At 42.8% G+C, this 15,566-nt stretch overlaps 1 protein-coding gene across 2 annotated transcripts in view; it reads right to left on the bottom strand.

Annotated features, from left to right (window-relative positions):
• LOC133535999 (multiple C2 and transmembrane domain-containing protein 1-like) overlaps positions 1-15,566 on the bottom strand; it is a 68,484-nt gene that overhangs the window by 17,634 nt on the left and 35,284 nt on the right. Inside the window, exons 2-12 of one of the 2 annotated variants that reach the window (XM_061876133.1) lie at positions 12,174-12,285; positions 11,970-12,112; positions 8,690-8,769; positions 8,489-8,612; positions 5,461-5,496; positions 5,102-5,140; positions 960-1,127; positions 764-894; positions 510-696; positions 345-438; positions 178-280 (exon numbers count right to left, since the gene is read on the bottom strand). In XM_061876133.1, the coding sequence (XP_061732117.1) occupies positions 178-280; positions 345-438; positions 510-696; positions 764-894; positions 960-1,127; positions 5,102-5,140; positions 5,461-5,496; positions 8,489-8,612; positions 8,690-8,769; positions 11,970-12,112; positions 12,174-12,285 (1,217 nt within the window). The remainder of the gene's footprint in view (positions 1-177; positions 281-344; positions 439-509; positions 697-763; positions 895-959; positions 1,128-5,101; positions 5,141-5,460; positions 5,497-8,488; positions 8,613-8,689; positions 8,770-11,969; positions 12,113-12,173; positions 12,286-15,566) is intronic. The other variant, XM_061876134.1, reaches the window with a different exon arrangement.

Raw genomic sequence — 15,566 nt, 5'->3', positions numbered from 1 at the left:
TACACACACACACACATTTACACTCACACACATACGCACACACACAGACACACACGCATTAATACGCACGCACACTCACACACGCACACAACATTAACACTCATACACACACACACACACACACACACACACACGCACACACACAGAGCCAGAGCGTGTCTGGAGGAGAATCCTCACAAGGTGAAGACTTTGTTCCACTCGGGGTTGAGGTTCTTGTAGACGGTGTGAGTCTGCAGCCGGTCGTTGTTGAGCTCCAGGACACAGAAGGGGTCGCTCTTCCCTGCCGTCGAACATTTGTGAGACATAAGCGGGGTCAACACGGGGGGGATTGTGTCCTTAATCACCGGTCATGTCTGCGGCCATGAGGTCCTCGGCTCGCAGCACCTTGACCTGCACGATGCCCACGTCCTTCATGTTGGAGAAGGACTTCAGCGCCCCCTGCAGGGGGGGAAAGGACGCTTAGCGCTTAGACGGCGAGCCTCCTTCCTGACCACGGCCCCGCCGCTCACGTATCGCTGGAGGATCTGTCCGCGCTCCTGCGGGTCGTCCAGTGGCGTGACGGCGAGGTCGGCGATGGAGATGTGCGTGGAGGCCGTCAGCGTGACCAGCAGCACCAGGTGGCCCCGGGACTCCTCCAGGGCCAGCTCCAGCAGGTGAGTTCTTTCTTTCTCCAGCGAGGACAGGTCCAGCTGGCATCTACACAACACATTTATGAGCTGGAGGGACTTTCAGGTCCAATCAGGACCACAGAGGTTGGACTTGCCGCCCGATGAAGTCGTCCCTGCGTGCGGTATCGTAGTCCCACACGCTGACCTCCAGCACGCCGCCGCTCTCCTCGAACACGTGCAGATCAAACTGCTCCCGCCACTGTGGACTCAGCGTCTTGGGCACCGTCTGCACCGACACAAACACACCACAGAGTACACACACCTGTGACATCATCCACAGGTGTGACCCACCTTGCTGCGGTACTTCTGCTGGCCCAGGCGGAACTTCACGAACGGGTCGCTCAGTCCGTTTGGGTCCATGGGCACCAGGTCCCGACCCTCGATGAGAGCGATGCTGACGATGCCTCGCCACAGCTGACCCTTGCGATGGAGCTCAGAGAGACGCAACGACTGCTGTTGCTGGCACACACACACACACACACACACACACACACACACACACACACACACACACACACACACACACACACGCACAGACACACACGCACACACACACACGCACGCACACACAGACACACACACACACACATGCGGATACACACACGCACACACACACATTACACACACACAAGCATGCACGCACACACACACACATGCGCACACACACACGTGTACACACACACGTATGCACACACACACACACACGCACACGCATACACACACGTACACACACACGCACGCACATGCACACACGCATACAAGCACACGCACACACAAACACACACACAGTCACACACACACACACACACACACACACATGTACATATGCACACGTACACTCACACACGTACACACACACACACACGCATACAAGCACACGCACACACAAACACACACACACTCACATGCACACACACATATGCACATTTGCACACACACACACACACACGCACGCATACAAGCAAACGCACACACGAACACACACACACACACACACACACACGAACACACACACACACACACACACACGCACACACACACACACACAGTATGATTCATGCTAACAATGCATTGATCCAAGCATGTGATAAAAACATATTAATCATCAGATGAATTAATTAGGGGGGATACGATACGATATTAATATTGGTCCGATACAACAAGTATCAGATGATATCCTGCTTGCTACTAAAGTAAAATCTGTGATAAAAGTAGTCCTGCAGCGTGTTTAATCGTCTACAGCCTATTGATGTGTGGATTGATACCAAAAATGTTCACATCCACAGGAACCACATGGGTTAGCCTACTCTATACAGTATTTACAACCTTACTAGTGTTCACTTCACAGCCACAGATGGTTCATCTAGTTATTGACATTATTTACACATTACTTTGTTTCAGTAACTATGTTATTGAGTCACTACAGTAATGATGTTCACATCCACAGGAACCACATGGGTTAGCCTACTCTATACAGTATTTACAACCTTACTAGTGTTCACTTCACAGCCACAATGGTGCATCTAATTATTGACATTATTTACACATTACTTTGTTTCAGTAACTATGTTATTGAGTCACTACAGTAATGATGTTCACATCCACAGGAACCACATGGGTTAGCCTACTCTATACAGTATTTACAGCCTTACTAGTGTTCACTTCACAGCCACAGATGGTTCATTTAGTTATTGACATTATTTACACATTACTTTGCTTCATTCACACATTAATTTGTCATTTTTGCTTTGATTGCTCTGACATGAACCTTCCTGGCAAATATTAGCAAAAAAAAAAGCACCATTTAAAGAATTGACCAATGATCAACAGAGTTGACATTAATACATTCCTCATTCATCCAAATGAATTTATGTTTTAGTCACCATGTTATTTAGTCACTACAGTAATTGTGTTCACATCCACAGGAACCACATGGGTTAGCCTACTCTATACAGTATTTAAAACCTTAATATTGTTCACTTCACAGCCACAGATGGTGCATCTAATTATTGACGTTATTTACACGTTACTTTGTTTCAGTCACTATGTTATTTAGTCACTACAGTAATTACAATTTGTGTTCACATCCATAGGAACCACATGGGTTAGCCTACTCTATACAGTATTTACAACCTTACTAGTGTTCACTTCACAGCCACAGATGGTGCATCTAATTATTGACATTATCTACACATTACTTTGTTTCAGTCACTATGTTATTTAGTCACTACAGTAATTACAATTTGTGTTCACATCCACAGGAACCACATGGGTTAGCCTACTCTATACAGTATTTACAACCTTACTAGTGTTCACTTCACAGCCACAGATGGTGCATCTAATTATTGACATTATTTACACGTTACTTTGTTTCAGTCACTATGTTATTTAGTCACTACAGTAATTACAATTTGTGTTCACATCCACAGGAACCACATGGGTTAGCCTACTCTATACAGTATTTACAACCTTACTAGTGTTCACTTCACAGCCACAGATGGTGCATCTAACTATTGACATTATCTACACATTACTTTGTTTCAGTAACTATGTTATTGAGTCACTACAGTAATTATGTTCACATCCACAGGAACCACATGGGTTAGCCTACTCAATACAGTATTTACAGCCTTACTAGTGTTCACTTCACAGCCACAGATGGTGCATCTAATTATTGACATTATTTACACGTTACTTTGTTTCAGTCACTATGTTATTTAGTCACTACAGTAATTACAATTTGTGTTCACATCCACAGGAACCACATGGGTTAGCCTACTCTATACAGTATTTACAAAATTACTAGTGTTCACTTCACAGCCACAGATGGTGCATCTAATTATTGACATTATCTACACATTACTTTGTTTCAGTTACTATGTTATTGAGTCACTACAGTAATTATGTTCACATCCACAGGAACCACATGGGTTAGCCTACTCAATACAGTATTTACAGCCTTGCTAGTGTTCACTTCACAGCCACAGATGGTTCATCTATTTATTGACATTATTTACACATTACTTTGCTTCATTCACACATTAATTTGTCATTTTTGCTTTGATGGCTCTGACATGAACCTTCCTGGCAAAAAATTGCAAAAAAAGCACAATTTAAAGATGTGTTAGTGTTTAAAGAATTGACAAATAACAGAGTTGACATTAATACATTTCTCATTCATCCAAATGAATTTATGTTTTAGTCAGTATGTTATTTAGTCACTAAAGTAATTGTGTTCACATCCACAGGAACCACATGGGTTAGCCTACTCTATACAGTATTTACAACCTTACTAGTGTTCACTTCACAGTCACAACGGTGCATCTAATTATTGACATTATTGACATTATTTACACGTTACTTTGTTTCAGTCACTATGTTATTTAGTCACTACAAAAATTACAACTTGTGTACACATCCACAGGAACCACATGGGTTAGCCTGCTCCATACAGTATTTCCAACCTTACTAGTGTTCACTTCACAGCCACAGATGGTTCATCTAGTTATTGACATTATTTACACATTACTTTGCTTCATTCACACATTAATTTGTCATTTTTGCTTTGATTGCTCTGACATGAACCTTCCTGGCAAATATTAGCAAAAAAAAAAGCACCATTTAAAGATGTGTTAGTGTTTAAAGAATTGACCAATGATCAACAGAGTTGACATTAATACATTCCTCATTCATCCAAATGAATTTATGTTTTAGTCACCATGTTATTTAGTCACTACAGTAATTGTGTTCACATCCACAGGAACCACATGGGTTAGCCTACTCTATACAGTATTTACAACCTTACTAGTGTTCACTTCACAGCCACAGATGGTGCATCTAATTATTGACATTATTTACACGTTACTTTGTTTCAGTCACTATGTTATTTAGTCACTACAGTAATTACAATTTGTGTTCACATCCACAGGAACCACATGGGTTAGCCTACTCTATACAGTATTTACAACCTTACTAGTGTTCACTTCACAGCCACAGATGGTGCATCTAATTATTGACATTATTTACACATTGCTTTGCTTCAGTAACTATGTTATTGAGTCACTACAGTAATTATGTTCACATCCTTTATCTGAATTTGTGATTTGTAGCATGAAATAACAAATATCTTGCAGTCATGTTGTCTATGTTTCAAAGTGATTCAACTATTCAATAGACTCCAGTGACCCCGAAAGGGACAAGCGGTGGAAAATGGATGGATGGTATCATAAGTGCTCAAAGCTGCAATATTGGCGTGGTATCAGCAGGACGCCCCTAGTTATTAGTCATTAAAACATGTACAATTATGGGTGAGGAACTTTAAGATGAAACAAATGCTGTGGGAACTTTTGGATCAAAACCAAATTCTGAAGAGATGATAATAACAAAAATAAAAAAAATGATGATGATGAAGAGTGAGGAACTGGTGGACAAACCTTGGTGGATCTCTTCCAGGACCTCCTGAGCAGCATGGTCTGAACATACGTCAACATCAGTTATTTACGGACCACTAGAGGGCGACACTCCTAGCCCAGACCTCATCAAAGCTGTAGGAACTTTATGCAAATGAGCTTTCTTTGGCTGCGGCCAATCAGAAGAGATTGTTGGATTCCGGACGGAAAGGTTTAGGAACTTTAGGAGAAGGTTTGATGAGTTTGGGCTGAGGGACTCACAGACCACCAGGGGGCGCTAAAATTAACTAAAGTAAAACTAGAAGATTAGCATGGTTAGCCTGTGTGCTAATGCTAAACAGGAAGTGGCTAGCCTGTAAACAGGAAGTCAGCACTGAACTTACTTTGTAAACAAAAGGTCTGAAACGACCGGTGTCACACTGTGGATAGCAAAGATTCATTAGTGTGTGTGTGTGTGTACGGGTGATGATGTCATCAACAATCATTAGTGTGTGTGTGCACGGGTGATGTTGTCATCAGCAATCATTAGTGTGTGTGTGCACGGGTGATGATGTCATCAACAATCATTAGTGTGTGTGTGCACGGATGATGTTGTCATCAACAATCATTAGTGTGTGTGTGCACGGATGATGTTGTCATCAGCAATCATTAGTGTGTGTGTGTGCACGGGTGATGATGTCATCAACAATCATTAGTGTGTGTGTGTGCACGGGTGATGTTGTCATCAGCAATCATTAGTGTGTGTGTGTGCACGGGTGATGATGTCATCAACAATCATTAGTGTGTGTGCACGGATGATGTTGTCATCAGCAATCATTAGTGTGTGTGTGTGCACGGGTGATGATGTCATCAACAATCATTAGTGTGTGTGTGTGTGTGCATGTGTGATGATGTAATCAACAATCATGTGTGTGTGTGTGCACGGGTGATGATGTCATCAACAATCATTAGTGTGTGTGTGCACGGGTGATGATGTCATCAACAATCATTAGTGTGTGTGTGCACGGGTGATGATGTCATCAACAATCATGTGTGTGTGTGTGCACGTGTGATGATGTCATCAACAATCATTAGTGTGTGTGTGTGCATGGGTGATGATGTCATCAACAATCATTAGTGTGTGTGTGTGCACGGGTGATGATGGCATCAACAATCATTTGTGTGTGTGTGTGTGTGTGTGTGTGCATGGGTGATGATGTCATCAACAATCATTAGTGTGTGTGTGCACGGATGATGTTGTCATCAGCAATCATTAGTGTGTGTGTGTGCACGGGTGATGATGTCATCAACAATCATTAGTGTGTGTGCACGGATGATGTTGTCATCAGCAATCATTAGTGTGTGTGTGTGCACGGGTGATGATGTCATCAACAATCATTAGTGTGTGTGTGTGTGTGCATGTGTGATGATGTAATCAACAATCATGTGTGTGTGTGTGCACGGGTGATGATGTCATCAACAATCATTAGTGTGTGTGTGCACGGGTGATGATGTCATCAACAATCATTAGTGTGTGTGTGCACGGGTGATGATGTCATCAACAATCATGTGTGTGTGTGTGCACGTGTGATGATGTCATCAACAATCATTAGTGTGTGTGTGTGCATGGGTGATGATGTCATCAACAATCATTAGTGTGTGTGTGTGCACGGGTGATGATGGCATCAACAATCATTTGTGTGTGTGTGTGTGTGTGTGTGTGCATGGGTGATGATGTCATCAACAATCATTAGTGTGTGTGTGCACGGGTGATAATGTCATCAGCAATCATCAGTGTGTGTGTGCACGTGTGATGATGTCATCAACAATCATGTGTGTGTGTGTGTGTGCGTGTGATGATGTCATCAACAATCATTAGTGTGTGTGTGCACGGGTGATGATGTCATCAACAATTATTAGTGTGTGTTTGCACAGGTGATGATGTCATCAGCAATCAGTGTGTGTGTGTGCATGTGTGATGATGTCATCAGCAATCATTAGTGTGTGTGTGCACGGGTGATGATGTCATCAACAATTATTAGTGTGTGTTTGCACAGGTGATGATGTCATCAGCAATCAGTGTGTGTGTGTGCATGTGTGATGATGTCATCAGCAATCATTAGTGTGTGTGTGCACGTGTGATGATGTCATCAACAATCATTAGTGTGTGTGCACATGTGATGATGTCATCAACAATCATTAGTGTGTGTGTGCACGGGTGATGATGTCATCAACAATCATTAGTGTGTGTGTGTGCATGGGTGATGATGTCATCAACAATCATTAGTGTGTGTGTGTGCACTGGTGATGATGGCATCAACAATCATTTGTGTGTGTGTGTGTGTGTGCACGGGTGATGATGTCATCAACAATCATCAGTGTGTGTGTGTGTGTGTGCACGGGTGATGATGTCATCAACAATCATTAGTGTGTGTGTGCACGGGTGATGATGTCATCAGCAATCATCAGTGTGTGTGCACGTGTGATGATGTCATCAACAATCATGTGTGTGTGTGTGTGCACGTGTGATGATGTCATCAACAATCATTAGTGTGTGTGTGCACGGGTGATGATGTCATCAACAATCATGTGTGTGTGTGTGTGCACGTGTGACGATGTCATCAACAATCATTAGTGTGTGTGTGCACGGGTGATGATGTCATCAACAATCATTAGTGTGTGTTTGCACAGGTGATGATGTCATCAGCAATCAGTGCGTGTGTGTGCATGTGTGATGATGTCATCAGCAATCATTAGTGTGTGTGTGCACGTGTGATGATGTCATCAACAATCATTAGTGTGTGTGCACGTGTGATGATGTCATCAACAATCATTAGTGTGTGTGTGCACGTGTGATGATGTCAACAATTAGTGTGTGTGCACGTGTGATGATGTCATCAACAAATAGTGTGTGTGCACGCGTGATGATGTCATCAACAATCATTAGTGTGTGTGTGCGTGCACGTGTGATGATGTCATCAACAATTAGTGTGTGTGCACATGTGATGATGTCATCAACAATTAGTGTGTGTGCACGTGTGATGATGTCATCAACAATCATTAGTGTGTGTGTGCGTGCACGTGTGATGATGTCATCAACAATTAGTGTGGGTGCACGTGTGATGATGTCATCAACAATTAGTGTGTGTGCACGTGTGATGATGTCATCAACAATTAGTGTGTGTGCGCGTGTGATGATGTCATCAACAATTAGTGTGTGTGCACGTGTGATGATGTCATCAACAATTAGTGTGGGTGCACGTGTGATGATGTCATCAACAATTAGTGTGTGTGCATGTGTGATGATGTCATCAACAATTAGTGTGTGTGCACGTGTGATGATGTCATCAACAATTAGTGTGTGTGCACGTGTGATGATGTCATCAACAATTAGTGTGTGTGCACGTGTGATGATGTCATCCAGAAGCGTACCATGGAGTCTCGCCGCTCCTCCAGCGGACTGTCTTTAGGCGTCAGCGTGACGGCCAGGTCCAGCGTGCCCAGGTACTCGTCCGGGTGCAGCGGATCCTTCAGGACCAGCGTCAGAGGTGTGGTCCTGGTCCAAAAAAAGGACAATGCTGAACTCGAGTCCTGGTGCTTTAAAAAAAACCTGCAGAGACCACAGTATTGTACCTCTGCAGCTCCAGAGAGTCCAGTTGGACTTGAGCCGAGCCCATGAAGTCGTCCTGCAGTCCAAAGTCATAGTCGAAGACCTGCACCGGAACCAAAACCTTAGAAGACCTGTTTGCAGTCACAGTCCACATCAAACTGGACCTGAAGGTATCTTGTTATTGTGCAATACCAAGATATTCAAACGCTATCATGTCTTTATTAGCTATCTGGCCTCTCGTGTGCAAATTGCTAGCTGCAACTATAGTGCGCAAATAGCTAGTTTGCAACTATAGTGCTAATCACTAGCTCACAACTAAAGCACTAATCACTTGCTGGTAACTGACGCACTAATCGCAAAATAGCAACAGACGTGCTATTCACCAGCTAACAACTAAAGCACTAATCGGTAACTAGAGCGCTAATCACTATCTATCAACTAGAGAGCTAATCGCGAGCAAATCACTAAAGTCTTAATCGCTACCTGGCAAATAAAGCGCTTTTCGCTAGCTGACAACTAAAGTACTAATCACTTATGGTAACTATAGTGCTAATCGCTGGCTCAAAACTACAGCACTATTGCTAGCTGGCATCTGGTGCATTTACCACTAGCTAGCAACTAGAGAGCTAACTGCAATCTAGCAACTAGAGTCCTAATCACTAGCTGGCAACTAGAGCGCTAATCGCTAGCTGGTAACTATTGTAATAATCGCTGGCTCACAACTACAGCACTATTGCTAGCTGGCAACTGGTGCACTAATCACTAGCTAACAACTAGAGAGCTAACTGCAAGCTAGCAACTAGAGTCCTAATTGTTAGCTGGCAACTACAGCACGAATCGTTAGCTAGCAATTGGTGTACTAATCACTAGCTAGCAACTAAAGAGCTAATCACAAAATAGGAAGTAGAACCCTAATCCCTAGCTGGCAACAAGAGCGCTATTCGCTAGCTGACGACTAAAGCACCAATTGCTAGCTGGTAACTACACTGCTAATCGCTAGTTTACCACTACTGCTAATCGCTAGCTGGCAACTGGCACACCAATCACTAGCTAGCAACTACAGAGCTAACCGCAGCCTATCAACTGAGTCCTAATAGTTAGCTGACAACTAAAGCACTAATCGCTAGGTGGTAACTATAGTACTAATCACTGGCTCACAACTACAGCACTAATTGCTAGCTGGCAACTGGTACACTAATCACTACCTAGCATTTAGAGAGCTAATCGTTAGCTGGCGACTAAAGCACTAATCACTAGCCAGTAACTAAAATGTTAATTGCTGTGGCACAACTATAGCACTAATCTCTAGCTAGCAATTAGTGTACTAATCACTAGCTAGCAACTAGAGTGCTAATCGCAAACTAGCAAGTTAAGTCCTAATCCCTAGCTGGCAACTAGAGCGCTATTCGCTAGCTGACGACTAAAGCACTAATCGCTAGCTGGCAACTGGTGCAACAATCACTAGCTAACAACTAGAGAGCTAACCGCAACCTAGCCACTAGAGTCCTAATAGTTAGCTGACAACTAAAGCACTAATCGCTAGCTGGTAACTATAGTACTAATCACTGGCTCACAACTACAGCACTAATCGCTAGCTGGTAACTATAGTACTAATCAATGGCTCACAACTACAGAACTAATTGCTAGCTGGCAACTGGTACACTAATCACTACCTAGCATTTAGAGAGCTAATCGTTAGCTGGCGACTAAAGCACTAATCACTAGCCAGTAACTAAAATGTTAATTGCTGTGTCACAACTATAGTACTAATCTCTAGCTAGCAATTAGTGTACTAATCACTAGCTAGCAACTAGAGAGCTAATCGCAAACTAGCAAGTTAAGTCCTAATCCCTAGCTGGCAACTACAGCGCTATTCGCTAGCTGACGACTAAAGCACTAATTGCTAGCTGGTAACTATAGTGATAATCGCTAGCTTACAACTACAGCACTAATCGCTAGCTGGCAACTGGTGCACCAATCACTAGCTAGCAACTAGAGAGCTAACTGCAAGCTAGCCACTAGAGTCCTAATAGTTAGCTGACAACTAAAGCACTAATCTCTAGCTGGTAACTATAGTACTAATTACTGGCTCACAACTACAGCACTAATTGCTAGCTGGCAACTGGTGCACTAATCACTAGCTACCAACGAGAGAGTTAATCGTTAGCTGGCGACTAAAGCACTAATCACTAGCCAGTAACTAAAATGTTAATTGCTGTGTCACAACTACAGCACTAATCGCTAGCTAGCAATTGGTGTACTAATCACTAGCTAGAAACTAGAGAGCTAATCGCAAACTAGCAAGTAGAGTCCTAATCCCTAGCTGGCAACTAGAGCGCTATTCGCTAGCTGACCACTAAAGCACTAATTGCTAGCTGGTAACTATAGTGCTAAGCGCTAGCTTACAACTACAGCACTAATCACTAGCTGGCAAGTGGCGCACCAATCACTAGCTAGCAACTACAGAGCTAACCGCAGCCTATCAACTAGAGTCCTAATAGTTAGCTGACAACTAAAGCACTAATCGCTAGCTGGTAACTATAGTACTAATCACTGGCTCACAACTACAGCACTAATCGCTAGCTGGCAACTGGTGCACTAATCACTAGCTACCAACTAGAGGGTTAATCGTTCGTAGGCGACTAAAGCACTAATCGCTAACCAGTAACTAAAATGTTAATTGCTGTGTCACAATTATAGCACTTATCGCTAGCTAGCAATTAGTGTACTAATTACTAGCTAGCAACTAGAGGGCTAATCGCAAACTAGCAAGTTAAGTCCTAATCCCTAGCTGGCAACTAGAGCGCTATTCGCTAGCTGACGACTAAAACACTAATTGCTAGCTGGTAACTATAGTGCTAATCGTTAGCTTACAACTACAGCACTAATCGCTAGCTGGCAACTGGTTCACTAATCACTATCTAGCAACTAGAGTCCTAATCGCTGGCTGGCAGCTAGAGTGCTATTTGCTAGCTGAGAACTACAATGCTAACTGCTAGCTGGTAACTATAGGGCTAAACGCAAGCTCACAACTACAGCACTAATGGCTAGCCCGCAACAGACACACTATTCAAAAGCTCACAACTAGAGGGCCAATCGCTAGTTGGCAACTAAAGCTCTATTAGCTAGCTAACAACTATAATGCTAATCGCTAGCGGGCAGCTACAGAGCCAATGGCTAACTATGTTAAATGCTAAGATGAATAGAATAATAGAGAAGTAACTATTTAACGACCCTGCAGGTGAACACCTCAGCTCTCATGATTTTTCTTCTGGCTTCAGTTCCACCTGCAGGTGTGCCCACCTTGACGTAGAGGGGCTCACTCAGGTCGTCCACCAGCACCGTGGTCTTCTCCTCCCACACCGGGTTCAGGTTCTTGTGGACGGTCCTGCTGCGGAACACCTCCTTGCCCGCTATCTTCAACTTGACGTACGGGTCGCTGCTGCCTGCAAGTAGAACCTTCTAGAACCCTCCGAGACCACAACAGAACCGGCGTGAAGGGTCTACCTCTCCTGTCGCGGACCGCCAGGTTGTGTCCTCGGCGCAGGTCCACCTCCAGCTTGTACAGTCCGGCCCGCTCGGGCGGGACCCCCGAGGAGGCCAGAGCGGTGCCCAGACCCTGCAAAGAAGTACAAGTGATGACATCACCAACATTTGAACAGCAGTGACAGGAAATACCTGCACACTGACTTCCTGCCAACTATTGTTTGGAACAAAATGTTTTTTTTTATTGTGTGAATTTTCCAAAGCATTCACACATCTTCTTCTTCTTCTCCAGACTTTGGCGCGCTCTACCTTCCACATTTTTCACCCGATTCAAACCGCTCCAAATTCAAACTGTTCAGCTTATTTGAGAATTACGGGTTTTTCCTTGACAAATTCCCCAAAATGTTCCCATTCAAAATGAATTGGCTATTTTTCAAACTTCCACCATTTCCACATTTTTATTTTTCAACCGATTAAACCCTTTTCTACCTTCAACATATTCCACCAAAAACCAAAAACTGAAAACAGACGTGATCCATTATCAGATTATATTGATGTTTTGGAAAATCGAAAAAATGGGATTTAAAAGAACAGGTGGAACAATTTTTTTTTCTTCTATTGCCCGTTCTTTTCTGTATCTTAGTCTGTGAGTGATCAGGAACAACAACAACAACAACAACAAATTAAGACAATAAAGAATCGTGACGTTATACGTTATGGGTATATATGTGTGCTTGTGTGTGTGTAATAAAAAAAAAAATATAATTTTCAAATTACACACACATACATATATATATACATATATGTATACATATACAGTATATGTATAGGTATGTTGTATGTGTGTGTAATAAAAAAAATATATACATTTATTCTATTAATTTGTACCAGAAAGCACTTGATGAAAGCGGATACAACTTCACCCTCACCTATGAACCCACGCCAGGAAACCAACCAAAAAAGAGCAGGAAACGAAACAACATCATCTGGTACAACCCCCCATTCAGCAAAAACGTCTCAACCAATATCGGCCACAAGTTCCTCACTCTGATCGAGGTTCTCACTTTCAACCTGAGAAATAACAGCTACCAACCATTCACGAAACCCAACACAACACTCCAATACGTGCACCATGACAGCAACCACCCACCCACCACCACGAAAATAATACCTACCGGAATTAATAAAAGACTATCGAAGCTGTCATCTAGCAAAGCTGAATTCGACCAAGCAACCCCCCCGTACCAGAAAGCACTTGATGAAAGTGGATACAACTTCACCCTCACCTATGAACCCACGCCAGGAAACCAACCAAAAAAGAGCAGGAAACGAAACAACATCATCTGGTACAACCCCCCATTCAGCAAAAACGTCTCAACCAATATCGGCCACAAGTTCCTCATTCTGATCGAGGTTCTCACTTTCAACCTGAGAAATAACAGCTACCAACCATTCACGAAACCCAACACAACACTCCAATACGTGCACCATGACAGCAACCACCCACCCACCACCATGAAAAGAATACCTACCGGAATTAATAACAGGCCATCGATGCTGTCATCTAGCAAAGCTGAATTCGACCAAGCAACCCCCCCGTACCAGAAAGCACTTGATGAAAGCGGATACAACTTCACCCTCACCTATGAACCCACGCTAGGAAACCAACCGAAAAAGAGCAGAAAACGAAACATCATTTGGTACAACCCCCCATTCAGCAAAAACGTCTCAACCAATATCGGCCACAAGTTCCTCACTCTGATCGACAAACACTTCCTCAAAGGCAATACCCAACAAGAACAACATTAAATTGAGCTACAGCTGTATGAATAACATGCAACAAATCATTTCAAATCACAACAAAGCAATCGCAAAAGGACTGCCTACCCCCAGACTAAACGACTCTGAAACCAATAAGGAATGTAACTGTCGCAAGAAACCTGATTGCCCTCTCAACGGAGGGTGCTTACAAACATCAGTCGTTTACCAAGCAAAGGAAACACGCAAGGACATTAACACATCCGACACGTACGTAGGATTAACCGAAGGAGCGTTTAAAACCAGATGGAATAATCATAAGGCCTCCTTTAGAAACCAGACTTTGTGGAATTCTACAGAACTCAGCAAGCACATTTGGAACCTCAGAGACAATAATGTTGAATATTCAATAACATGGCAAATTCTTGCATCCAGCACACCTTACAACAGTGGTAATAAAAGATGCAACCTATGCTTGAAAGAGAAACTGTTTATTATACATCATCCAGATCTGTCATCCCTCAACAAGCGCAGTGAAATCATATCAACATGCCGCCACAGACGGAAACACCTCCTAGGTAACACATGAGCCAATCACCACGCCCCTACGCCTGCCTGTACCCACCCACTCTGTGCCCTATAGAAACCATTGTATGTGAATGCTTCCATTAAAATCTCCTGATGATTGAGGGAACCCCTCATGAAACAGTTCTGTAGAGATGAAGTAGTCTTGTGATTTTGCCCACACCTACATATATATATATACATATATACATATATATATATATATATATATATATATATATATATATATATATATATATATATATTCCAATCACCTAACTCTTACAAACAGATCTTTAGAAAAAGGAAAGCAAATAAAAATGTAAAAAAAAGAACATTTGACATGTGTTAAATTGTATTTCTGGACTGTATATGTCTCAAATCCAACAAACAAAGGTTTGAAAAAACAACAACAACAACAAAAACAACAAATAGAAACAAAAATGTTCTTGTCTCACATAAAAATTGTAAATGAATGGCAACATTAAAAAAAAAAAAAGTGTAATTCCTCTCTAAACTGTGACTGTTGACTTGACAGTCACATGACTGACACCTGCAGGCCTTCTTGGAGTCATCCACCCATGTCAACACTCACTAGAACCTTCTTGGAGTCATCCACCCATGTAAACACTCACTAGAACCTTCTTGGAGTCATCCACCCATGTAAACACTCACTAGAACCTTCTTGGAGTCATCCACCCATGTAAACACTCACTACAACCTTCTTGGAGTCACCCACCCATGTAAACACTCACTAGAACCTTCTTGGAGTCATCCACCCATGTAAACACTCACTAGAACCTTCTTGGAGTCATCCACCCATGTAAACACTCACTAGAACCTTCTTGGAGTCACCCACCCATGTAAACACTCACTAGAACCTTCTTGGAGTCACCCACCCATGTAAACACTCACTAGAACCTTCTTGGAGTCATCCACCCATGTAAACACTCACTAGAACCTTCTTGGAGTCATCCACCCATGTAAACACTCACTAGAACCTTCTTGGAGTCATCCACCTATGTAAACACTCACTAGAACCTTCTTGGAGTCATCCACCCATGTAAACACTCACTAGAACCTTCTTGGAGT

Source organism: Nerophis ophidion, linkage group LG17, assembly GCF_033978795.1.
Source record: "Nerophis ophidion isolate RoL-2023_Sa linkage group LG17, RoL_Noph_v1.0, whole genome shotgun sequence".
Classification (NCBI taxonomy): Eukaryota; Metazoa; Chordata; class Actinopteri; order Syngnathiformes; family Syngnathidae; genus Nerophis; species Nerophis ophidion.
This window is presented reverse-complemented; position numbering and strand designations above follow the sequence as displayed.